This window comes from Ovis canadensis, chromosome X (genome assembly GCF_042477335.2).
Source record: "Ovis canadensis isolate MfBH-ARS-UI-01 breed Bighorn chromosome X, ARS-UI_OviCan_v2, whole genome shotgun sequence".
Lineage (NCBI taxonomy): Eukaryota > Metazoa > Chordata > Mammalia > Artiodactyla > Bovidae > Ovis > Ovis canadensis.
This window is the reverse complement of record NC_091727.1, coordinates 79,798-104,816: the sequence shown is the minus strand read 5'-3', so window position 1 is coordinate 104,816 and position 25,019 is coordinate 79,798. Positions and strand designations below refer to the sequence as shown.

The window sequence follows — 25,019 nt, the reverse complement described above, 5'->3', positions numbered from 1 at the left end:
GGGGTCGCAAAGAGTCGGACACGACTGAGCGACTGAACTGAACTGAACTGAACTGAACGTTACCGCGAACTTCGTGGTCCGCAGTGGCCCGTTTCATCTAAAAAAATTGCACTGGCCTCCGACGCCGCCTTGCGCTCGCTCCCGCGGCGCGCGTGCCCGGTCCCGCGCTCGGCGGGCACGCACTGAGCATGCTCCCGCCGTAGCAGCCCTTCGCCTCCAGGCACACGGCCGGGCCCCCGGCTCGCTCCCAGCGGGCACGCACTGCGCATGCTCGACCGTCAGGCCTCCGGAACACCGCCACCACAGACCCGCACTGCGCATACTCGACCCCACCCCCCCAGCCCCGCGCGTGCCCCTCCCGACGAGCTCTCACCGCGCATGCGCGCAGCCCCCCGGCGGTTGGGGGAAGCTCGGGCGTCTCGCTGGCGCGGGGCCACACCCACCAAAAGCCTAAGAACTAAAAGGCCTCGAGCCCGGTGCCCGCCACCACTCGCCCCCGTCCACAGTCCAGCTCCTGAGCGTCCTTCGGAGCGCACACGCGCCCGGCACAACGTCCGGCCCACCCAAGCGCCCCGCACTGCCTCGGGGCGTTGACGGGCGGCGCCGTGTGATGACGCCACGCGTCGCGCTGACGCACGGCTGAGGCGACCTTCTTTGGGCGGTCGTCCTGGCGCGCCCGTTTTGAAGCTGCCCTGAGTTGGGCGGGTCCCCCCGCGGTCGGACCGCCCGCCTCAGCCGAGACCCCGAGTCCGCGCAGCACCCCCGCGGCGGGGCTTCGCCTCACCCCTGGCCTCCTGAACTCCGGGCCTGCGACCCCCTCCAGGCCAGGCGTCCTCTTCCGCGAACCCCAGGCCCGCGACCCCAACCCGTGCCGGGCGCCGCCTCACCCTCCTGAACCCCGGGCCTGCGAAACCCACCCGGCCGGACCAGTTCCTCCCCTAACGCGGGGCTCGCGGTCCCCGCCGGGTCCCTGTCTCCTCACCAGACCCCGGGAGCCCCCCGGCCAGGTTCCAGTCTCTTGCGCCGGGGCCCTTGGCCCCCACTGGCTCGTGCCCTCAGGGTCTGGTCGCCGGCCCCGTGTGTGGTCCGTTCAGGCCGGCCGTGGGTCCCGGCTCCAGGCACCTGTGCGCGAGGAAGGAGGGCCCCAGCCCCGGAGATGCCGCCCGGCAAGGTCCTGCAGCCGGTCCTGAAGATGAAGGTGGACGAGCTGTTCTTGTGCTGGCTCAGCGAGTCCAGCACGCAGGCGATGCTCCGGGACTGCTTGCGGAGGATCCAGATGCCCGCGAGGGCCGAGAGGGGCGCGGGAGACGCTGAGCTGCCGGGGCCCCGGCTCGCAGCCGCTGCCCCCGACCCCGCCTGGAGGCCGCGCGAGTGCGAAGGCCCTGGGGCGCCCGGCCCGACCCCCGCGCCCACCGCGCTTCCCGTGGGAGCAGCCTCCAGTGCCCGGAGTGGGCCGCCGGTTCGAGGGCCTCGACGATCCGGAGGGACGAGAGTAGTAAGTTCCTCTTGCTTCTGCTGACGCCTGCGAAGGTAACTGGGGGGTTCCCACCGACATATGGCTGGGGGTGACCGAGGCAGAGTGTCTAGGCTGTCTCCTTCAGTGACCAGTTCAGAAGCCCAGTTCGTGACCGACTCTTTGTGACCCCATGGACTGCAGCACGCCAGGCCTCCCTGTCCATCACCAACTCCCGGAGCTTGCTCAGACTCCTGTCCATCCAGTCGGTGATGCCATCCAGCCATCTCATCTCCTCCCCTCGCCCCCAGAAAAGTCCTGCTCACTGAAAAGTACTGTCTTCAGCGTCTTCCACGCTGATCATGGTTTTGGAGTTTGTTGACAGCTGGTGTTAGCTATGCACGCATGGCTGGTTTTTTTCCTGCTCTGCTCAGTTAGTGAACCTTGACGTTTTATCCCAAATTCGTCTACCTTTGTCCCTGAGTTTGAACAACAGGGCTTCCCTGGTGGCTCAGATGGTAAAGATCTGCCCACAGTGCGGGAGACCTAGGTTCATTCCCTGGGTGGGGAAGATCCCTGGAGAAGGAAATTGTTACCCACTCCGATATTTCTGCCTGGAGAATCGCGTGGACAGAGGAGCGTGGCAGGCTACAGTCAAGGGGTCGCAGAGTCTGACGTAACTGAGGGACTAACAGTGTTTCTACAGTAAGGACAGTTGGAGAGCAGTGCATTTAGAAGTAAAGCGCTTCTGTGTTGGTTAGATGTAATAAAGCGTCTCCAGGTGTTCGTGGAAAAACGTTCGGGGAGACAAAAGGGAAAGTGTGGCGGGTGCATACTGTTCCCCTTGTGTTGTTGTTTAGTCACGCCGAGCTCTTCAGGACCCGGTGGACTGCAGCCCGCCAGACTCCTGTGTCCGTGGGATTCTCCAGGTGAGAGCACTGGCGTGGGCTGCCGTGCCCTTCTCCAGGGGGAAACAGGAGGGAAAGCGCGGTGGTGCATGTTGCTCCCCTTCTTGTTTTGTTGTTTAGTCACGCCGAGCTCTTCAGGACCCGGTGGACTGCAGCCCGCCAGACTCCTGTGTCCGTGGGATTCTCCAGGTGAGAGCACTGGCGTGGGCTGCCGTGCCCTTCTCCAGGGGAGCTTCCTGGTCTGGGGACTGACGCCTAGTCTCCTACCTCCCCTGCATTAGCAGCTGGGTTCTCTGCTGCCAGTGCCGCCTGCGAAGCTCGGATGCACTGAGGCTGCTGTAAATAGACAGGAAGCTTGTGTTGCTCACCTCCTGCCGGGCAGCTCCGTTCCCAACAGGCTGCAGACTGGTACCAGCCCATGGCTCAGGTGTTGGGGACCCCTGCTCTTGACGTCTTGCCTCAGCGCCCGCCCCCTCCCAAAACGAGGAGGTGGCTGTGAGAGGAGAGCCAGGGCTTGGAGAGCTGCCTGCTGCAGTGACAGTCCCCCATCCTCCCACCGCCCGCCTGGTGCTCTTTCTTGGGTCCCCGGAGTCTCACGCGGTGAGCCATCCACGTGTCACTAGGGTGTGGTCTGTGACACGGCTCCACAGACACCACTGGAAGGTGACTTCTTGTGTTTTGTGACCCCATAAATTGTGTGGGTCCCCCTGGGACTGGAACTGTTTACAGAAAATTTGAGCAGGGCGGCTTTGATGCCTGAGACAGACCTCATTTATGCATGGCAGGCAGAAAGCCACAGAGTGTGGGCGTGAAATTCCTCAGGCCAGAGTGGTGTTTCCCCAAGGGAGACACCAGCTTCTGCCTGGAAGGATGTGACGTGGCCTCGGTGTGGGGCTGGAATAGTTGGGGGGCCCAGGGGGGCGTCTGTTGAATGAAAGAAGTGCTGACCGGGGTGGGTAAGACTGAAGACCCCTTCTCCGGTCTGCAGTTTCCGTGACCAGATAAGAGTAAGTCACCATGAGGACCCGGTTTTTGTTTTTTTTGTTTTAAATATTTACTTATTTTTATTTATTTATTTGATTGCACCAGGGTCTTACCTGTGGCCTGTGGAATCTAGCTCCCTGACTGGTGATCGAACCCAGGCCCCCTGCTTTGGGAGCCCAGAGTCTTAGCCACTGCGCTACCAAGGAAGTCCCCTGAGGACCCGGTTTTGAGGAAAAGCAGAATGACTCTCTTAACCATCCCAAGAGGTTTCAAAAAGGAGTGACGGGGATCTGCCTGGTGGTGCAGAGGTTGACTCCACACTGCACAGAGGGCACAGGTTCCACCCGTGGTTAGGAAACTAACATCCAACATTCTGCTGTGGCCAAAAAAAACTGTTGATGGGCCTTGTCTGGGGCCTGAAGGTGGCTTTAAACACGTCTCGGTGAATGTGGAGTTTATGGCTTCAGTTGAATTTTGAGAAGCCAGTAACCCAAAAAGGACTGTTGTCATTGGGACAAAATGATAAGACTTCTTTGGCCCCAAGAAATGGATAATTAATGTTAGGAAAATGTTCCTCCATAAAATGCCATAAGAAGAGTTCTGAGTTTGTGTTCTCTAAGAGCTAATAGGAAGTGGAGAAACCTCATGTGGAGCTTTCCTGGTGGCTCAGTGGTAAAGAACCCACCTGCCCATGCGGGAGACGCAGGTTCGATCCCCGAGTCGGGAAGGTCCCCTGGAGGAGGGGCAGCCCACTCCAGTATTCCTGCCTGGAGAGTCCCATGGACAGAGGAGTCTGGTGAGCTACAGTCCATGGGGTCACAGAGAGTTGGACACGACTGAGCAAGTCAACAGCAACATAAGGGCTCTTTGTGCAGAATCTGCATGCAGCTCTTTTGTGAGACTTATGTTTTCGCATATTTCTCTTCAGTCTTTGTCCCGTTTTGTTGTTGGTTTAACATGTATTTTGAACACAAAAAGCTGTTAGTTTTTTTTTTTAATTCTCTGAATTTCATTCTTTCACGGTTCTTATGCATTGCATCCAGTCTACGAAATGTGTGACTCTCCCAGGCTGTCAGGGTTGTCTTCTGTCTTCCTCCTAAAACGTTCTTGGTTTTCCCTTTTGCGTTTAGAGTTCTGATCCATTTCTCTTAAGTTTCTGTGTGTGGTGTAAGATATCCAGGTAACCGGCGGTCTTTGAAATCTCTCTTTTCCTGCAGAGCTGCACTGTGAGTTACATTGTTGAAATTCAGTCAGCCTTGTGCATGTGGGTCTGTTTCCTGATCTCTGATCACGTGATCTGTGTTTGAAATCTCACTCTGCAGCTCTCTGGGGATGAACCTGTGGAAAGCAAGTGGCGTACGGCCAACCCTCGTCTTTTAAAACGGTGTGAGAGTCTCCGACGTCCTCTGACCTCAGGCTGTCCTAACGTGCTCATCTCCGTGTAGCCCTGTCCTAACGTGCTCATCTCCCTGTAGCTCTGAGTACCGGCTCGTCAGCCCCCACAGGAAAGCCTGTTGGAGTTTTGACCGGGGCTGCGCTGAGTCTGTAGATCAGTCTCGCACCACTAACACCTTAAAAATGTCGAGGTTCGTGCCCACGAGCTCTGGATGTGCTCCTGTCTGCCTGCGTCTCATCATTTTCCGTCAGTGACGTTGCCTGCGCTCCAGTGCTTTGCCTCCTTGGTGAACTTGATTATCTGCTTGTTTAGACATTGAGTGCTTTGCCTCTGTTTGTAGACACGGGGTGTCCAGTTGCCTGGTGATTTGACTTGACCTTCCTCAGTACTGCTTTAGTCCTGGTCTAGGGTCATGGTTTAGCCCTGGTCGACGGCTCTGGTTCAGTCCGGGCCTCGTCCCTGTTCAGCCTGGATTCAGTCCACGTTCAGTTTGGTCCACATTCAGTTTACGTTCAGCCCGTGTTCAGTCCGGCTTCAGTGCACGTTCAGCCCACGTTCAGTCCAGGTTTAGCTCCCTCACCTCCTGGGACTGCCTTCTGCCCTGGGGGAAGGTGTGGGGTCCCCATGAGGAGGAGGAGGGGCACAGGGTCCCATAGGAGGGTGATGCAGGGTCTCATGAAGAGAAGAGGAGCTTTGAGGCGGCGCCCTGGTGAACAGCATCAGGTGGCCCGCGTCCTCCCGGTCCCCGGCACGGGCAGAGAGTGTCCGGGCCGTGCAGGGCATTTCTGCAGCGTCCCTGCTGGTGGAGAGGGGCTGGCTTAGTTTTGGAAGGCGAGGTGCTTTCCCGGCAGCTTTCACAGGACTAGGAAAGCTGTGCACACAACTCCTCTCATCTTGCGCGCGGCCCCGAGGCATCAAGGGCTCTGGGCCAGGGCACCCGTCCGAGGTCTCTTCTCCAGCTGCAGGGTCCCGTGCACCCCCCACTTCTCCCGGAGCGCTCCCCACGGTCAAGTGCCCGGCCCTCCTCCCGGACCCTGGCCGAATGCTGCTCCCGGCCCGCGGGGCCTCGTGCTGTGTCAGGTGGGCCCTGGCCCCCAGCTCTCGGGTCCTTGTGCCGAAGACGTCCAGGCTCAGTCCTCATGAGGACCTCTCCCTTCTCGTCTCAGCGTAGGGTCGGTCTCTTCCTCGTGCCCGACCCTGTGCGACCCCACGGGCTGCAGCCCGCCAGGCTCCTCTGTGCAGTGGATTCCAGCAGGGGCCCTGGAGTGCCTCCCTGCTTCCTCCTCCAGGGCATCTTCCTGACCCCAGGGATCGAACCCAGGTCTCCTGCCTCAGCAGACGGGTTCTTCACCCTTGAGCCACCTGGGCAGCCACTGTGGTCTCAGGGAGACGCCTGCGGAGTAACTGCTGCATTTTAAGGCTCAGAAGCATTTGCGACTCCTTTTAAAATTTATTTAGCTTTACTTGGAGGACAGCTGCTTTACAGTATTGTGTTGGTCTCTGCCGTACATCACCATGAGTCAGCCACAGGTATACACATGTCCCCTCCCTCTTGGACCTCCCTTCCACCTCCCTCCGCATCCCACCCCTCTAGGTTGTCACAGACCCGTTCTCTTTTCAACACCCCGTCAAGTGGTGTTCCAGAGCGGCTGCTCTGTGGGTGTTCCCTGGCCGAAAGCAGCCCAGGGTTCCAGCGACCCATCCCCGGCGGGCACCTGACCGGCCCCTGTCCGTAACACGGCTCTCTGGTGGCACCTCTGTGGCTTCCTCACAGTTTCCCTGGTGACCGTGGTCTCAAGCCTTCTTGTCCTCATATGCCTTCTCCACTGGGGTGTGTTTTCAGAGGCTCTTCTGTTTTACACACTGGTTGGTTGCTTTTTCTCATTCAGTTGGCAGGTTCTGTGTCTGCTCTGGGTACAGCTGCTCTGTTTATCACTGTGGGATTTGCAGGCTGTCTCTGTAGCAAGTGACTTGCCATATATTTCATCTCTTCCACCAGTTCTGCATGAGTGCTGAGTTGCTTCAGTCATGTCTGAGTCTCTGTGACCCTGTGGACTACAGCACGCCAGGCTTCCCTGTCCTTTACCATCTCCCAGAGTTTGCTCAGATTCATGTCCATCGAGACAGTGATGCCATCCGGCCATCTCCTCTGCCGTCCCCTTCTCCTCCTGCCGTCAGTCTTTCCCAGCATCAGGGTCTTTTCCAGTGAGTCAGTTCTCTGGATCAGGTGGCCAAAGGATTGGAGCTCCAGCTTCAGCATCGGTCCTTCCAGTGAATATTGAGGACTGATCTCCTTGAGGATGGACTGGTCGGATCTCCTTGCAGTCCAGGGGCCTCTCAAGTGTCTTCTCGAGCAGCACAGTTTCACAGCCTCAGTTCTTAGGCACTCAGCCTTCCTTATGGTCCAGTTCTCACATCTGTACATGGCTACAGGAAAAACCACTTATACTGGAAGTTTGTATGTCTCAACCGCCACCTTCATCCTCACACGTGCCCCCTTCCCCTGGAAACTGCAAGGCGGACCTGTTTTCCTCTGCGTTGGTTTCTGAAGCATAGTTGACCTACAACACCGTGTCAGTTCCTGGTGGAGAACATGCCTGTTGGTGGTGCTAAGTCACTCAGTCTGTGTAACTCTGCGGCCTCGTGGACTGTAGCCCGCCAGGCTCCTCTGCCCGTGGCATGCTCCAGGCAGGAGTCCTGGAGTGGGGTGCCGTTTCTCCAGGGGATCTTCCCCTCCCAGGGATCGAACCTGAGTTTCCTACATTGGCAGGTGAATTCTTTGCCACTGAGCCATCTGGGAAGCCCAGCACAGAACACAGTGATTTGATGTTTCTGCACGTTCCAACAAGTCTGTGATCTCTCACTGTACAAAGACATCACGTCATAACTGACCATGTTCCCGACACTGTACTTTCAAGCTTTTTTTGAATCTTGATGTGGACGACCTTTTAAAGTTTTTAATGAGTTTGTCACAATATTCCTTCTGTTTTATGTTTTGCTTTTTGGCCCCCAGGGCATGTGGGATCTTAGGTCCCTGATCAGGAATCGAACCCTCACCCCCTGCATTGGAAGGGGAGTTGTAATCATTGGACCCCCTCCCAGAGAAGGCAGTTCCCCTCACCTCCCGGCCTCCATGACGGTGAGAGGGCGTGGCCTCCCGGCCTGTCAGTCAGGACCCCTGGGGCGGTTCTGGGGGTGGGAGCACGCCCTGCCCCCCCTGGGAGGACCAACGCACCGGAGGGACTGGCCATTCCTCGGAGGGACTGGCCATTCCTCGGCTGCACTTCCCGTGGCGGGGCGGGGCGCGGCGGGGCGCGGCGAGAGTGATCGGCAATCGGCAGGCGACTGGCGGGCCGCGCCTGTCAGGCAGTCTCCGAGCCCCCGGTGCCCGTGCTGACACCCTGAAATGAGAAGTCCCGAGCACGGCCCCCCGGCGTGCTGTTGGGGGCCTTCCTGCGTGTTGTGAGCGGGTCTGACACGGCAGGCCTCGGGCACCCTGACCTCACACCACGTGAGGTCACTCTGCCCCAGACCGTCCCCGTGTCTGCAGAATTGGGGGATATGGGGGTCAGCTGCTGAGTCCCAAGTCCGTGAGGGGAATGGGAGGACGGAGCGGGGCCGAGAGAGAGGCAGAGGGCAGGCATACGACAGGGGGGCTCCTGAGCAGGAGTTTGGGGCAGGTGACACTGCTGCCGGAAGAGGCTGCATCCGTGTGGGGACACTCGGGACGAGCGGAGCACGGAGACAGGGAGGACGGACGGTGCTGGGGAGGGGGCGTGAATCGGCTGAGCCCAGGGACTCCAGGGCAGGGCCTGGGGGAGGGACCTCCCTGGCTGTCCCGTGCTGACACCTTCGCCTCCAAGGCAGGGAGTACAGTTTGATCGCTGGTCTGCGAGCTAAGATCCCACATGCCCCAGGGCCAAAAACCAGAAACGAATCAGACGGAATGTTGTAACAAATTCATTAAAAACTTTAAAAAGTGGGCCACATAAAAAATAATGTTTAAAAAACTTCAAAACTGTACAGTCCCCAGGACAGCAAGCCTGCTGAGTGACACCGCAGTGGTGGCCACACGGCGTTGTGCCTTTGTCCGAATGAACCCTCAGGGTGTGCGGGACCAGATGCACCCTGGGGAGACTGCGCTTCTTCAGGGCAGCCTTATCCGCGTGGGTTCCTCACCGCAGTGATGTGGGCTCCTATCTCTTAACAGAGGCAGTACCCGGCTCCGGGTGTTCCTGACAGGGGAACCTGGGCCCTGCAGGCGGTTCTGGACTTTCTGCCCTCTGTTTCTGTAAGACAAACACGACTGGAAAAAAGCAAGCCCCAAACCTGAAGTCCATTAGAGAGGCAGGAAGAGGGTGGGTGGGTGAAGAGGCTCCCGAGAGGCCATTTCCCCAGACAGCTCTGTCCGGGGGCAGGGAAGGGCGAGGGGACAGGTGTCCCTGGGGTCCTACGATGTCAGGGGTGGCATCCTCAGGCCAGAGGTAGACTCGTGTGTGTGTGTGTGTGTGTGTGTGTGTGTGTGTCGGGGGAGGGGGCGAGGGGAGCGGGCCTGGCTCTGCGGGGAGTCCACCCCCACGTCAGGGCCCGGGTTCCGTTTGCAGGGTTCCCAGTAAACGACGGTCAGAGTTGGATTCTGTCCATCCCCATGTTCCGGTTCTCATCACGCTTTGCACCCGTGTACACCCCGGAATGCGGTAGCACCCTCGCTTGCACGCGCACCCCGAGTTTCCACGGGAGAGCAGAGTGTTTCCTCTGCAGGTTGAGTGTACATCTTCCCAACTGGTGGTTCAGAGCGTAGAGAACGCGCCGCCAGTGTAGGAGACCTGGGTTCGATCCCTGGATGGGGAAGATGCCCCCTGAGAAGGAATTGGCCGCTCACCCGGATATTCTTGCCTGGAGAATCCCACGGATCCAGGAGCCTGGCGTGCTACAGTCCATGGGGTCGCACAGAGTCAGAGACGACTGAGCGACCAACACTGTGACTGTTTGTTTTTTCCTACACTCCTAAGTGCGCGTGGGTGGTGACCTCCAAAGCGCTTCTTTGCCGCCAGTTGCCCGAGGGAACAGCTCTTGGGCCGCAGGCGGGCTGTGGGCCGCTTGCTCTGTCCTAGGTTCCAGCTTAGTCCTGGGCTGGCGGCCGGCGTCTGGAGAGAAGGCCAGGTCCCTCCCTGGGGAGCCCGCGGGTGGCGGCCCCACAGCGGCGGGCCTCGGCGGCCTGTCTGCGGGCTGAGCCGAGCAAGGGTGCGCGGGGGCGGGGGGCAGCCGCTTCCCTCCGCGCGCAGCGAGCCGGCTCGGGGCGGGCGCCCTGCCTCGGGCCTGCCCCCCCGGAGCGCAGCGGGGCCCTGGGAGGGGCCGCCCGCCGCCTTGCTGGCCGCGCCTCCCCAGCCCGCGCCGTGCGCGCCCGCCCCACCGGAGGAATGCGCGCGCCCGGGGCCCGGCCCCCAGAGCGCCGGCCGGCGACGCATGGAGCGCGCTGAGCCCGGCCGCCCGGACCGCCCTGAGCCCGCCGGCCCCGGCCAGCCGCAGCCCCGCGAGCGCACCCGGCCCGGGCCGCGGCGGCCCACGCGAGCCGACATGCGGCTCCGCGACCTCTCCCTGCGCCAGGACCCCGACCTGCGGCAGGAGCTGGCCTCGCTGGCCCGCGGCTGCGACTTCGTGCTGCCCTCGCGCTTCAAGAAGCGGCTCAAGGCCTTCCAGCAGGTGCGGGCGCGGGGCTGCTGCGTCCACTCAGCCCCGGAGAGGCCGGCGCGGGGGGCTGCCCGTGCTGGGGGGTGGGGGCTTCACCTCCGCCAGGGAACCGCGCCCCTGCGCGCGGAGAGCAGGTGTGCGGCCCGTGGAAATTTGTTGGGACAGCCGCTCTGAAGAGAGGCGCCCACAGCTCCTTTCTGGGAGTTTCAGCCGCAAGGACCGCGGTGCCTGGAAAACGCCTGCGGAGTGGGTTGAGCGCGCTGGGGAGGCTTTAGCCCCGGCTCCGCAGGCGCGCAGGCAGCCTCCCCGCATGGTCGGAGCGCGGCGCCCGCCGCTGTAACGCAGCGCGCTCAGGACCGAGCGCGGTTCGCCGCGAGCGCCTGTGGAGTTTGAGCGCTTTGGAGGGAGCGCGTCTCTCGGCGGTTTCAGCAGGCACTCGGCTGTTAAACCTCTCGGTGCTTCTCCCCCGCGAGCACGAAAGCAAAGCCGGTGCCTCTGCCGGTGCCTCGTGCGTGGTTTATAAAGTCGAGTAAGGGGACCGGGGCATGTAGAACCCGCGGCCACCCTGGGGTCTTCTGGTAACGCAGGTTCGGCTGTCTTAGGGATGTTTGGCACTGTGAATCGCTTGTATTTTCTCCCAGGCGAGGAGTTAAGGTCATCTAGCCTCAAGAAAGCAAAAAGTCACCGAATTACATGCTGGCCTGTCTGGGGTGGGAAAAGCTTGCTTCCTGTTGGTCCTTTAAATCGAGTTTTTCCCCATCCTGGGACCATGTCTGAGCTTTTAGAGAGCTAGTTGGTCTTCTTTTTTTCTGTCTGACGGCTGTCTTTCTAACGTGTGAGCTTTGGTCTGCGAGTGGGTGACGCTTGTAAATTGGTGCCTCGTTTGGGCAGGAAAGTCTGTTCAGACTCAGAGCGTGCGATCAGATGAGGCTGGTCTCCTTTTACAGATGGAGCAGCAAGTCTGCCGGTTGCTGTTTAAGTGGTACACAGTAGTGCTGGGGTGTCCCGGGATCGGGGAGCCCTCCCCTGGTGGTGGCCAGGCCTTGATGTTCTTGGGTCGGGGGAGGGGAGCCCCGGCTACAGGCAGGAGCTTCAGGAAAGCCTGATTTTCCCAGGACAGCTGTGCCTCTTATCGAGTCACTCAGATTTCAGAGGAAGCAGTTTCAGATTACAGAAAACACATCCCAGCGATCTTTCCTGGGAATGAAGGTGCCTGCCCTGGGCAGTGAGTGCTCCTCAGTGGCGGGCAGTGAGTGCTCCTCAGGGGCAGGCAGCCAGTGCTCCTCAGGGGCGGGATTCAGCTCCTGAGGGGGAGTGTCCTGGGGAGAGTTGGGGAGGGGAGTGCCCCTGGCTGACTTCATGGCTTCACCTCTCGGTGTTTTCGTGTGGACTCCAGACATGCCTTGGGGGATCTGCAAACATCATGGTGTGTGGAGATGGGGTGTGGAGGGGGATGGTGGGGTGTGTGTGGAGATGGGGTGAGGAGGGGATGGTGGGGTGTGTGTGGAGATGGGTGTGGAGGGGGATGGTGGGGTGTGTGTGGAGATGGGTGAGGAGGGGAGGGTGGGGTGTGTGTGGAGATGGGTGAGGAGGGGATGGGGTGAGGAGGGACATGATGGTTGGGGGGTGGTGAGGACTGTGGCGGGGGTGGTGGGGGTGCGTAGGCGTGGAGGGCACGTGGAGATGGACTCGGTGCTTCACACGCATGCACCTGCAGCCTGGTGCGGCCGTGCTGGGTTCAGGGCCACGGGAAGGTGTGCAGTGTGGCTCTCGTGTTTGGGGGGCTCTCCTCTTCCTGCAGAGCCTTCTTCCTGTCCACCCCGTGCATGTGGACGCCTGGGCCAAGCGCTTGCTGAGCAGCCCTCAGGCCCCCAGCTTGTCCTCCACGGTGGCCCTCAGCGCGAGTCCCAAGCCCACGAGGACCCCGCCCGGCTGTGCCACCGCCCCGTCCAAGCTGAGTGCTGGCCTCCGTCCCCGGGCCTGAATCTGGGGTGCAGCACGCCGCAGGACGGGCTCCCCCGCTCCCCTCCGCCCATCCCTGGGTCTGGTCCCGCTCTCACCCGCCCAGTTTCCCTGTGGGCCCTTCAGGTGGACGCAGGGGCCCCACGGAGGGGAGACCGCGGCGCCGTGACAGTCCAGGCTCCCCCCCCCCCACCGCGGCTGACAGCCTAACCTGCAGACTCCACCCGTGTCAGACCCCGGGGGGTCACATCACTGTGCGGGGTGCCCCTGAGTGTGCCCCCTTGATCCGCACTCCGGGGACCTGGGGGTCAGACATGGTCCCCCCGGTCCCGGAGACTTGGGCCCTCGGGCTGCTCCCCAGCTCCACACCCCAGCCCTGCCTCCCGGCTCCGTGGGCCGCACAGCCCTCTGCCCAGGGGCGCACACGGTCTCATCTTCATTTTGGCGCCTCTGCCTATACTTGGACCGTTTGCGTGTCCATCGGTGGGCCTTTCGAGGTCCTAGTTGGCCCTCCCCAGCCTCGCCAGCCGGTGGGGAGGGTTCCCAGGCTCGGAGGAGGAGAAGCTCCGGCCTGCAGGGCCTCCCAGCCTGGCGCCGGCCTCCGTAGGGTGCCTCGGCCGCCTGTGTCCCCACACCCGGGTCTCCCCTCCGATGGGGCCCGCGTCTGGCCCCGCCCCCGGCCCCCGCTCCGCTCGCCCCGCGCCCCTCCTGGGTGCATAGACCCATGGTCATCCCCGCCGGCCCGGCGCGCGCCCTCCGTCCGCGGAGACGCCGGCCGGCTGAGGACGCGCTCGGAGAAGTCGCGCCGGGAGGGGGCGCCGGGCTGCTCCGAAGGCGGGCACTGTCCCTGGTGCGGCCGCTCCCGCCGCACAGGGACGCCCCGCTTCTCCACGAGGCCGTGTCCTCAGTCCTGTTCGGGGCCGCCGGCTGCACGTGTCCCGAGGGCCGCGGACGTCTCGGTCTCCGCAGTCGCGATGAGTCAGGGAGCGCGGGTGTCCGCACCGCCACAGAAGTTGCCGCCGGGCGCAGGGGCTGCGCTGACGGCCGCGGCGCCCGGAGGCAGGGAGGCGCCCCTGCTCTGCGGGCTGCTGAGGGGGCCCAGCCCCACTTGGGAGGCTGTGTGTGTGTGTGTATGTGTGTGTGTGTGTGTCTCTCACACACACAGACGCACGGCTGTACCCCCTCCGCCTTCGTCGCGGACGTCCAGCCGGCCGCACCGAGCTCAGGGCGCTGTCCTCCGCCGCTTCTCTCCGGCCCTGGGGAGCCCCGCTCGGCCGGAGGCGGCGGCCCCTGAGGCGCCTGTGTGCTGGCGAAGGGCGCCTGTCCCGCAGCTGTGCCGGCCGCGCTATTTATGGCCCAGAGATGACTCTGTAAATCTCCCCTGTCCGCACCCGGCGCTTCTGTTTCCCGGCCCTGCCTGCCGGCGCCGCACTTCCCGGGTCCGGGGCTTGGTGGGCGCTGAGGCCACCCGGGGCAGCGGTCAGCTCGGGGTCGGCGGCGCGGCCCTTGGTGGACCCCAGCGCGGTGTCCTGACCCTCCCTCTGGAAGTCCAGGCCCCCAGCCCACTCTCCGGGCATGAACACAGCGGTGCCCGCCTTCTTTCCATCGCTGCTGGCCGCTGTATCTCTTTCCACTTAAGTTTCAGCTGTTGTGTCCCGAGACCTTACGCGTGTGTCTTATAAATAAATCTTACTTTTTTTCTTCTGTTTGAGCTTTTTGTTTCTAAAGTTCCCTTGACCTGAGTTTACTTTTGACTGTGCTGGGTTTTGTTGCTGCGTGGCCTTTTCTCTAGTTTTGGTGACCAGGGGCTGCTCTCTACGTGGGATGTGCAGCCTTCTCATGGCGGGGACGCTCCTGTGGCGGGGACGGGCTCTCTACGTGGGATGTGCAGCCTTCTCATGGCGGGGACGCTCCTACGGCGGGGACGGGCTCTCGGTGCAGGTGGGGAGTTGGGCTCAGTAGCTGTGGCTCCCGGGTTCTGGAGCCCAGGCTTAGTAGTGATGGCGCACCGGCTTAGCTGTTCTTTAGTATGTGCGATCTTCCTGGACCAGGCATTGAACCCACCTCTTCTGCGTTGGCAGGCAGGTTCTTCTCCACTGAGCCACCAGGGAAGGCCTCCACCCTTTGTATTCTTAACTGGAACATTCAGTTCACTTACATCTGTTATGACTTGAAATCCATTCTGCTTTATTTTGTATTTCTCTGTGTGCTCTCCTTTGCCGCCTCTCTTTAAAAAATCTGTTTCCCTTTGGAGTGTTTCCCACCAGGTAACTGCTCAGCTGACAGTACCATTTTTGTAGGAGCTGAGCTAATCCATGTCTTTATCGTCCAGCTCAAAACTCTTCACACGCTTCCGTTCTATCTCCCTTGTGTTTTATGCTGTCATCTTCGTGGGAGTTTTCAGAAAGAAGTAAACCGGTGTTCTTATGACTGACTTCTCTGGTGGATGCGTGTGAGTTAGCCAGGTAGGCACTGCTCTCCCCGCCCCCCGCCCCGTCTTGTAATTCAGATTTTCCATCTGGGGGCTCTTTGCTCCCCACTGACGTGCACGCCTCTGCGTCGCCTGGGCCAGGTGTCTGTCGCACGCTCGCTCTGGCTCTCTGTTCTTTTCGGGCCTAAAAGTGGCTCAGTGTCCACGTCATGCGACAGCCACCTTCTCACAGGTGGAAGGGGACAAGGTGGGCTCTGCCTTCCTCTGGCTTCCAGGCTCTGTTCTTCTGTTGAGAGCTGGATGGAGTTCCTGCTGTTTGTTTCTTTGAAGATTTCCCCTCATCTGTCTCGTTTCCCGGGCCTGGGCTGCGTTTAAGCACCTGCTGGCTGCCTTTGGGTCTTCTGGCTTTGTCCTCCTGTGTCTAGGTGTGTTGAGGGCTCACGGGCTCCTGAGGTCTCTGACGGGAGGGTGTGTCCTGGGTCCTGATGACCCCGTGACCTGGGGTGACAGGGCCTCTGAAGGGGATGAGGTCTGACGGGAGGCTGTCCTGGGTCCTGGTGACCCCGTGACCTGGGGTGACAGGGGCCCTGTTGCTCTGTCCCTCCCCAGGTGTGACCCCTCCCAGCCCCCCGGCCCTGGAAGGGCCAGCGGGCCACTGCGCCCGCCCACAGGCCACCCGATGAGGTACCGGGTGGACACTCCACGCCACCCAGTGGTAGGTGCGTCGGGAGATGCCTGGCTGACATCAGCTGTGGCTGAGAGCATGCTGTTGGCTCCTGTGTGGTGCCCGCTGCTGCCTGTGCTGGGAGGCAGAGCCCTGGGGCCCTGTGTCTCCTGAGGGCTGTGCTGGCTGCGGCTGAAACCTCTGCGGGGCAGGGCGGGTGTGGACGCAAGTGGTCACAGGTGCCACCTGCCACCGAGGGACAGCCCGCCGCGCCTCCTTTGACCTCCCGCAGGACACGGGGAAGGTTCTCTCAGCAGCCTGGGCCGTCAGCCATCCTGTCCAGGGGGCCAGAGCCGAAGCAGGATCAGGGAGGCGGGGCAGTGTGGATCAGGCCAGGGGCCACGTGTGGCGCTGCATGAGGGCTGTGTGACCTCCCGTGTCTGCAGTCAGCCCGCAGTGATGGTCTGCGTGCCCGGTCAACAGTGGGTCAAGTGGGCTCGGGGTCGGGGGAGCCGTGGATCAGACCTGCCTCCCATCATGGAAACAGAGGGAGGGGCTGGTCACGTGCCCAGGCCCTCACTGAGTGTGGCTCCAAGGAGGTGCCCACGTGCCCAGGCCCTCACTGAGCGCGGGTCCCGAGGAGGTGCCCACGCGCCCAGGCCCTCACTGAGTGTGAATCCCCAGGAGGTGCCCACGTGCCCAGGCCCTCACTGAGCGCGGATCCCAAGGAGGTGCCCACGTGCCCAGGCCCTCACTGAGTGTGAATCCCCAGGAGGTGCCCACATGCCCAGGCCCTCACTGAGTGTGGCTCCGAGGAGGTGCCCACGTGCCCAGGCCCTCACTGAGTGTGGATCCCCAGGAGGTGCCCACGTGCCCAGGCCCTCACTGAGTGTGGATCCCCAGGAGGTGCCCACGTGCCCAGGCCCTCACTGAGTGTGAATCCCCAGGAGGTGCCCACATGCCCAGGCCCTCACTGAGTGTGAGTCCCCGGAGAGGCCCACGTGCCCAGGCCCTGAGTGTGACTCCCCAGGAGGTGCCCACGTTCCCAGGACCTCAATGAGTGTGGGTCCAGAGGAGATGTCCACGTTCCCAGGACCTCAATGAGTGTGAATCCCCAGGAGGTGCCCACGTGCCCAGGCCCTCACTGAGTGTGGATCCCCAGGAGGTGCCCACGTGCCCAGGCCCTCACTGAGCGTGAATCCCCAGGAGGTGCCCACGTGCCCAGGCCCTCACTGAGCACAGGTCCTGAGGAGGTGCCCACGTGCCCAGGCCCTCATTGAGTGTGAATCCCCAGGAGGTGCCCACGCGCCCAGGCCCTCACTGGGTGTGAGTCCCTGGAGATGTCCACGTGCCCAGGCCCTCACTGAGCGCGGGTCCCGAGGAGGCGCCCACGTGCCCAGGCCCTCACTGTGGTCTTCCTCAGGTCCAGACGGGGAAGGAGGAGCCGCTGCCCCCCGCCGCGAGCCGGAGCGTCCCCACTTTCTACTTCCCCCACGGCCGCCCGCAGGACCCGGTGAACGTGGACGCCGTCATCGCCAAGATCGAGAGGACCTTCGCCCAGCTCCCGCGCGAGAGGGCCGCCATGGAGGACATGGGCCGTGTGGCCAAGGTGAGTGTCCCCGCGGGCACGTGGGGGCCCTCCTTCGGGCGTGGGCAGGCCCAGAGCTCGGCTTCTGCGTCCGCTCTCTGCGGCCCTTGGAGCCTGAGGCCTGGAGGGCTTGTGCTGAGCTCTGGCCTCGCTATTGGAGGACTCAGACGGCCTGCGTGCCGTTCCCCGGGGCCTTGTGACCTTTGAGGGACCCTCCCCACGGGCTCAGCTCAGGCCTTCCCGCGTGTCTCCTGTCCAAGGGATGGGTGTCCACAGTCCACGCGCTGCGTGTGTGATTCTAGACTGACCCTGAGTGTGACCGAGGGACCCGTCACGGAGAGTGCGGCTCTGGATCCTCCGTGTGGACGCCCAGTCGTTCTGGCGTCTGCTCTGGCTCTTACAGGAACGCGACACGGTGCCCTCGGCCGTCCCTAGGGGCCGGCTGGCTGTTGTAAGGGGCCCGGGGTCCCTGTGCCCCCTTGCTGTCTCACTCTGTGTGGGTCCGTCACTCAGTCGTGTCCGGCTGCTTATGACCCCGTGGACCGCAGCCCCCCAGGCTCCTCCGTCCGTGGGAATCTCCAGGCAAGAGTACTGGAGCGGGTGCCACTTCCTCCTCCAGGGTATCTTCCCGTGTCAGGGATTGAACCCGCGTCTCCTGCGTTGGCAGGCTTGCTGAACAGCACAGGCCCCTGCTTCACGCCAGTCAGAGGCCCCAGCTTGCCTGCTGGTGTCGTGCCCACATGCGGGGTCCCCGTGCTCCCAGCACCCCAGCTCTCGCTGTCGTCGACAGCTGTGGGCGGGCACCTCCTGCGCCTTTTGATCCTCCAGGGGTCACGCTGCGGCACAGGCTGCTTGTGAATTACACGTTGGTTCTTTGGGACGGTGCGGTGCCTCTCCTCTGTCTCGAGTGCTACGGGCGATTTCTCTTTTCTCTGTGTCCCCTCCTCGCCCCCGCCACCCCGCCCCTCCGCCTCCCTCCTCTCCTCCTCTCCTCTCCCCTCCCCGCCCCTCCCCTCCCCACCCCTCTGCCTCCCTTCTCTCCTCCTCTCCTCTCCCTACCCCTCCTCTCCGCCTCCCTCCTCTCCTCCTCTCCTCTCCCCTCTCCCCTCCTCCTCTCCTCTCCCCTCCCCTCCGCCTCCCTCCTCTCCTCTCCCCTCTCCCCTCCTCCTCTCCTCTCCCCGCCCCTCTGCCTCCCTTCTCTCCTCCTCTCCTCTCCCCGCCCCTCTGCCTCCCTTCTCTCCTCCTCTCCTCTCCCCACCCCTCCTCTCCGCCTCCCTCCTCTCCTCCTCTCCTCTCCCCTCCCCGCCCCTCCCCTCCCCTCCCTGCCCCTCCCCTCCCCTCCCCACCCCTCTGCCTCCCTTTTCTCCTCCTCTCCTCTCCCCACCCCTCCTCTCCGCCTCCCTCCTTCTCTCCTCTCCTCTCCCCTCTCCCCTCCTCCTCTCCTCTCCCCTCCTCTCCGCCTCCCTCCTCTCCTCCTTTCCGTTCCCCCTCCCCGCCCCTCCGCCTGCCCTCCTCTTCTCCTCTCCTCTCCCCTCCCCTCCCCTCCGCCTCCCTCCTCTCCTCTCCCCCTCCCCGCCCCTCCGCCTCCCTCCTCTTCTCCTCTCCTTTCTCCTTTCTCCTCTCCGGCTGCTAACTCTCTGTCTGTCGTGCACGTCCTGAAAAGTTCTGCTGGACTGTGTGCTGAGTGACTCCACGTGCTCCCCTTCTGCCTTCAGTTTTCAGCAGTTGCCTTTTTCTCTTTTTCCAAAAGCTTTCTTGAGATGGAATCCACGTGCCCCACAATTCACCATTGAAAGTGTACAGCTCGGCCATTCTCAGTGTATTCACAGAGTCGTGCAGCCGTCTCTACAGTGAGCTCTTATCACCCGAGAAAGAAGCCTTGTGCCCCGTGGTTGCCCTTGCGCCTCCCCTTCCCCCACGTCCCTAGGAAAGCGCTAGTCTGCCCTCGGTGTCTGTGGGTTTGCCTCTTCCTAACCCCTGTGTGAATGGAGCCACCCGCTGTGTGTCCTTCTGTGCTTGCTTGTCTCGCTGAGCGCCCTCCGCTCAGGGTCCATCCATGCGGTAGCCTGTGTCAGAGCTGCCCACCTCTTCATTCACTGAGTTGTCTTCCAGTGTGTGCACGGGCCACACTGTGTTTATCCATTCATCCATCTCTCCACCCATCATCCATCCACCCACCCATCCACCCACCCATCCATCCACCCATCATCCATCCATCCATCCATCCACCCACCCACCCATCCATCCACCCATCCATCCATCCACCCACCCACCCATCCACCCACCCATCCATCCACCCATCATCCATCCACCCATCATCCATCCACCCATCTATCCACCTGTCAGTCCATCTACCCATCTATCTCCCCACCCAACCATGCATCCATCATCCATCCATCGATATACCCACTTATCCATCCATCTGTCCATCCAGCCATCTCTCCATCATCCATCCATTCATCACCCAACCACCCATCTATTCAGTCATCCATCCATCCCTGCACCCACCCACCCACCCATCTACCCATCCACCCAACCACCCACCCATCTACCCATCCACCCACCCACCCACCCATCTACCCATCCACCCACCCATCCACCCATCCATCCACCCACCCACCCATCTATGCATCCATCCATGCACCCATCCATCCATCCGTCCACCTATCCACCCATCTATCCATGCACCCATCCATGCACCCATCCATCCATCCATCATCTATCCATCCACCCATCCATCCACCCATTCATCATCCATCCATCCATCCATCACCCATCCATCCATTCAGCCATCTCTCCATCATCCATCCATTCATCACCTAACCACCCATCTATTCAGTCCTCCAGCCAGCCAGCCACCCACTCACCCATGCACACACTTATCCATTCATCCATCTGTCCACCCATCCAGCCATTCATCTGTCTATCCATCCAACCCCCTACCCATCCATCCATGTACCCACCCACTCCCCTCCCCCAGTCCCTGCAACCATGAATCCGCTTCCTATCTCCGTGGATTTGCCTGTCCTGGACATTGCCTATCAGTGGAATCAGACGCTGTGTGTCCTTCTGTGTTCGCATCTCTCACTGAATGGCGTGTGTTCAGGGTCCATCTGCAATGTGGCCTGTGTCCAACCTGCCCTCCTTTTACCATTCCTTTCCATGCTTCCCCTTCAGGAGCGCTCGGGCAGCCCTGCCCTCCAGGAGCGCTTGGGCGGCTCTGCCCTCCACAGGCGCTCGGGCGGCTCTGCCCTCCAGGTGCGCTCCGGCAGCTCTGCCCTCCACGGGCGCTCGGGCGGCTCTGCCCTCCACGGGCGCTCGGGCGGCTCTGCCCTCCAGGAGCGCTCGGGCGGCTCTGCCCTCCACGGGCGCTCGGGCGGCTCTGCCCTCCACGGACGCTCGGGCGGCTCTGCCCTCCACGGACGCTCGGGCGGCTCTGCCCTCCAGGAGCGCTCGGGCGGCTCTGCCCTCCACGGGCGCTCGGGCGGCTCTGCCCTCCACGGACGCTCGGGCGGCTCTGCCCTCCAGGAGCGCTCGGGCGGCTCTGCCCTCCACGGGCGCTCGGGCGGCTCTGCCCTCCACGGGCGCTCGGGCGGCTCTGCCCTCCACGGGCGCTCGGGCGGCTCTGCCCTCCAGGAGCGCTCGGGCGGCTCTGCCCTCCACGGGCGCTCGGGCGGCTCTGCCCTCCACGGGCGCTCGGGCGGCTCTGCCCTCCACGGGCGCTCGGGCGGCTCTGCCCTCCACGGGCGCTCGGGCGGCTCTGCCCTCCAGGAGCGCTCGGGTGGCTCTGCCTTCCACGGACGCTCGGGTGGCTCTGCCCTTCACGGGCGCTCGGGCGGCTCTGCCCTCCAGGAGCGCTCGGGCGGCTCTGCCCGGTGGCCCTTGTGCGCCATGGTGCTGCGGGCGCTCCTGTGCTTCGGGTCTGTGCGGGTCGGCGTGTTTGCATTTCTCTTGGGTCGAGGCCCAGGGAGTGGAATGGCTGCTTCAGACAGTGGCGCTGTTCCCCTTTCTGAGGAACCTCAGGACTCTTTTCCACACTTGCCCACCTGTGCTGTGTGAGGGTTCCAGCGTGTTCCCTTTTCTCCCAGCGCTTGCTGTGTCTCTGACTGAGGACCAGCCCTCCTGGGGTGAGGGCAGTGCTTGCCTCCCTGTGGTTTTGAACTGCATTCCCTCCTGGCTGTGGGCTTCCCCGGTAGCTCAGATGGTACGGAGCCTGTGCAGAAGACCTGCTCAGGCATATCCCCTGCAGAAGGGAATGGCAACCCGTTCCAGTGTGCTCGCCTGGAGAGTTCCCTGGACAGAGGAGCCTGGCGGGCTACAGTCCCTGCGATCACAGAGTCAGATACGGCTGAAGCGACTACCGCTTTCCTTTCTGACTGATGCTGAGACTGTCCACGTGCTTGTTAGCCGTTTCTATATAATCTGTCCGACAGTGTCTCTTCAGATCCTTTGACTGGTTTTCAGTTGAGGTCTGTCATTTCATTGTTGACTCATAAGCATTCTTTGTGGTCTAGATACAATCCCTTATCGGATATATATACTGTGTAAACATTTCCTCCCGTTTTCTGGGTGGTTTCTTTCACCTTTTTAAAAATAGAATTGGAGCTGAGTTGCAGTGTTGCAATGGCTTCTGCTGAACAGCGGCGCGCGTTGTCCGGATGCGCGCATCCTTCCCGTTATGGCCTCTCACGGGCAGTTGGGCGCAGTGCCCTCTGCCATGCAGCAGGGCGTTGTGTGTCCATCACGTGTGTGTGTGTAGCACAGTCTGCATCTGTGGATCTCAGACTCCCTGTCCGCCCCTCTCCACCACACCCCCTCCCCCGTCCCGGCGGCCCCAAGTCTGATCGCTGTGTCTGTGAGCCTGTTTCTCAGATGAGTTCGTCTGTGCCATATTTTAGCTTCCTTATAGGAATGACACCATTAGGTGCTTGTCTCTGGCTGGCTGACCTCACTCAGTGTGATCACCTCTCGGTCTGTCCGTGTTGCCGCCGACGGCATCGCAGCGCTCTTTGTGGCCCAGCAGGGCTCACCGTGTCTGTCCACCTCTCTGTCCATCTGTGGTGACGTTCAGGTGCTTCCATGGCTTGGTGTTGTGAACAGTGCTGCCCTGAATGCTGGGCTGCGAGTATCTTTCTGAATTAGGGTTTTCTCTGGGTATCTGCCCAGGAGTGCGATTGCTGGATCATATGGCAGCTCTGTTCTTAGTTTTTTGAGGAACCTGCAAACGTTTTCATAGTGACTGCACCGATTCATGTTCTTACCAACAGTGTAGGAGGGTTCCCGTCTCTGTACACCCTCTCCAGCATTTGCTATTTGTAGACCTTTTCAGTGATGTCCATTCTGAGCGATGTGAGGTGGTACCTCATTGTAGTTTGGATTTGCATTTCTCTAATAATTACCAGTGTTGAGCATGTTTCTATGTGTCCATTGGCTATCTGTATGTCTTCTTTGCAGAAATGTCTATTTAGACGTTTGGCCCATTTTTCAATTGTTTTGTTGTGGAGTTGTGTGAGGTACTTGTCCATTTTGGAAATCAGTCCTTTGTCAGCCATATCGTTTGCAAATATTTTGTCCTGTTCTGTGGGTTGTCTTTTGTTCCTTTGCTGAGTAGGAGCCTGTGAGCTTGATTAGGTCCTGCTTGCTTATTTCTGCTTGTATTCCTGTTGCCTTGGGAGGCTGACCTAAGGAAACGTGTGGTGCCTGTGTTCTCTACTGGGAGTTTTACGGCATCATGTCATAGGTTTACGTCCTTAAGCCATTTTGAGCTTATTTTTGTGGGTGGCATGAGGGTGTGTTCTAACTTCATTGATTTATATGCATTTCTCCAACTTCCCCAGCACCACTTGCTGAAGACTTTGTCTTCTTTTCTCCATTGTATATTCTTGCCTCCTTGGTCAAAGCATAATTGAGCGTACTTGTGGGTTTATTTCTGGATTCTCTGTTGCAGGCCCTTGATCCAAGTGTCTGTTTCCGTGTCAGTACCACAGTGTTTTGAAGGTGGGAGGAGAAGGGGACGACAGAGAATGAGATGGTTGGATGGCATCACCGACTCAGTGGACATTTGAGCAAGCTCTGGGAGATGGTGGAGGACGGAAGCCTGGCGCGCTGCAGGCCATGAGGCCGCAGAGCCGGACATGGCTGAGCTGCTGAGCGGAGATGGTGGAGGACGGAAGCCTGGCGCGCTGCAGGCCATGGGGTTGCAAAGAGCCAGACACGGCTGAGCTGCTCAGCGGAGATGGTGGAGGATGGAAGCCTGGCGCGCCGCAGGCCATGAGGCCGCAGAGCCGGACACGGCTGAGCTGCTGAGCGGAGATGGTGGAGGACGGAAGCCTGGCGCGCTGCAGGCCATGAGGCCGCAGAGCCGGACACGGCTGAGCTGCTGAGCGGAGATGGTGGAGGACGGAAGCCTGGCGCGCTGCAGGCCATGGGGTTGCAAAGAGCCAGACACGGCTGAGCTGCTGAGCGGAGATGGTGGAGGACGGAAGCCTGGCGCGCTGCAGGCCATGGGGTTGCAAAGAGCCAGACACGGCTGAGCTGCTGAGCGGAGATGGTGGAGGATGGAAGCCTGGCGCGCCACAGGCCATGAGGCCGCAGAGCCGGACACGGCTGAGCTGCTGAGCGGAGATGGTGGAGGACGGAAGCCTGGCACGCCGCAGGCCATGAGGCCGCAGAGCCGGATCGCCTGAGCTGCTGAGCGGCAGTAGCGGCAGCTCACACTGTTCTGCTCCCTCTGGCTCTGCGGCGCTGAGGCCTGGGGCCATTATGCCTCCTGCCTTGTTCTTTCTCTTCAGGATGGCTTTGGCAGTTCTGGGTCTTTTGTGATTCCACCTCAGTTTTAGGGTTGCTTGTTCCAGTTCTGTGAAAAATGCCTTGGCTAATTTGATAGGGATCACGTTAAATTTGCAGATTGCTTTAGATAGTATGGTCGTTTTACCCATATTAATTTTTCCAATCCAGGAGCTTGGAATATTTCTCTGTTTCTTTGAATCATCTTTGATTTTCTTGATTAATGATTTTTTTAGTTTCTCAGCATGTAAATCTTTTACCTCCTTGGTTGGCTGAATTTTTTGGGATACAGTTTAAAAAGGAATTTTTCTTTTACTTTCCCTTTCCGCTATTTCGTTATTAGTGTGAAGAAGTGCGACTGATTTCTGTATGTGAGTCTTGTGTCTTGCTGTCTCGCTGAATCCATTTGTCAGTTCCAGCAGTTGTTGTGTGTGGAGTCTTTAGGGTTTCCTATTTATGGCATCATATCATCTGCCTATAATGACAGTTTTACCGCTTGCCTTCCGATATGGATACCGTTTATTTTCCTAATTTACGTGTTTTTAATTGAAGGGTAATTGCAGTATCGTGTGGGCTTTCGCCATCCATCAGCGTGGAGCAGCCGTAGGTATACATGTGTGCTGGAGCCTCCGTCTCATCTCCCACCCCCTCCCACCACGCCAGGTCCAGCTTGAACACCATTTATATCTTTTCCTTGTCTGATTGCTCTGGTTAGGACTTGCAGTCCTATGCTCAATAGAAATGGTGAGATTGGACATCCTTGTCTTGCTCCCCAAAGGGAAGGCTTTCGACTCTCCACTGTTGAGGATGGTATTGGCTGTGGATTGGTCAAACGTAGCTTTTGTTATGTGGAGATATGCTTACTCTAAACTCACTTTGGTGAGAGTTTTTGTCATGAATGGATGTGGATCACGCACTTTTTGACTGTGTTGACATGGTGCCTCTCGTTGACTGATTTGCGTATGTTGAGCCTTCCTTGTGGACTTGGGGTGACCCCACGTGGCCAGGGCGTATGGTCTCTTCCATGTGCTGTTGGATTCGGGTCCCCAGAATTTTGTTGAGAGTTTTTGCATCTGTGTTTATCAAAGATGTCGGCCTGTAATTTTCTTTTCCGGCAGTGTTGGTTTTGGTATTTGGGTGATGCTGTCTTGTCTTT

General features: G+C 60.5%; 1 protein-coding gene across 6 annotated transcripts in view; it reads left to right on the top strand.

The window, feature by feature from the left end:
* Positions 1-607: 607 nt before the first annotated feature.
* LOC138930118 (serine/threonine-protein phosphatase 2A regulatory subunit B'' subunit beta) overlaps positions 608-25,019 on the top strand; it is a 44,417-nt gene continuing 20,005 nt past the window's right edge. Inside the window, exons 1-4 of one of the 6 annotated variants that reach the window (XM_070289678.1) lie at positions 608-1,495; positions 2,314-2,382; positions 2,482-2,550; positions 16,913-17,098. In XM_070289678.1, coding sequence (XP_070145779.1) covers positions 1,157-1,495; positions 2,314-2,382; positions 2,482-2,550; positions 16,913-17,098 — 663 coding nt within the window. In that variant the 5' untranslated portion in view covers positions 608-1,156. Of the gene's footprint in view, positions 1,531-2,313; positions 2,383-2,481; positions 2,551-9,773; positions 10,445-11,768; positions 11,859-16,912; positions 17,099-25,019 lie in introns of those variants that run through there. The other 5 variants (XM_070289681.1, XM_070289679.1, XM_070289682.1 and 2 more) reach the window with 5 other exon arrangements.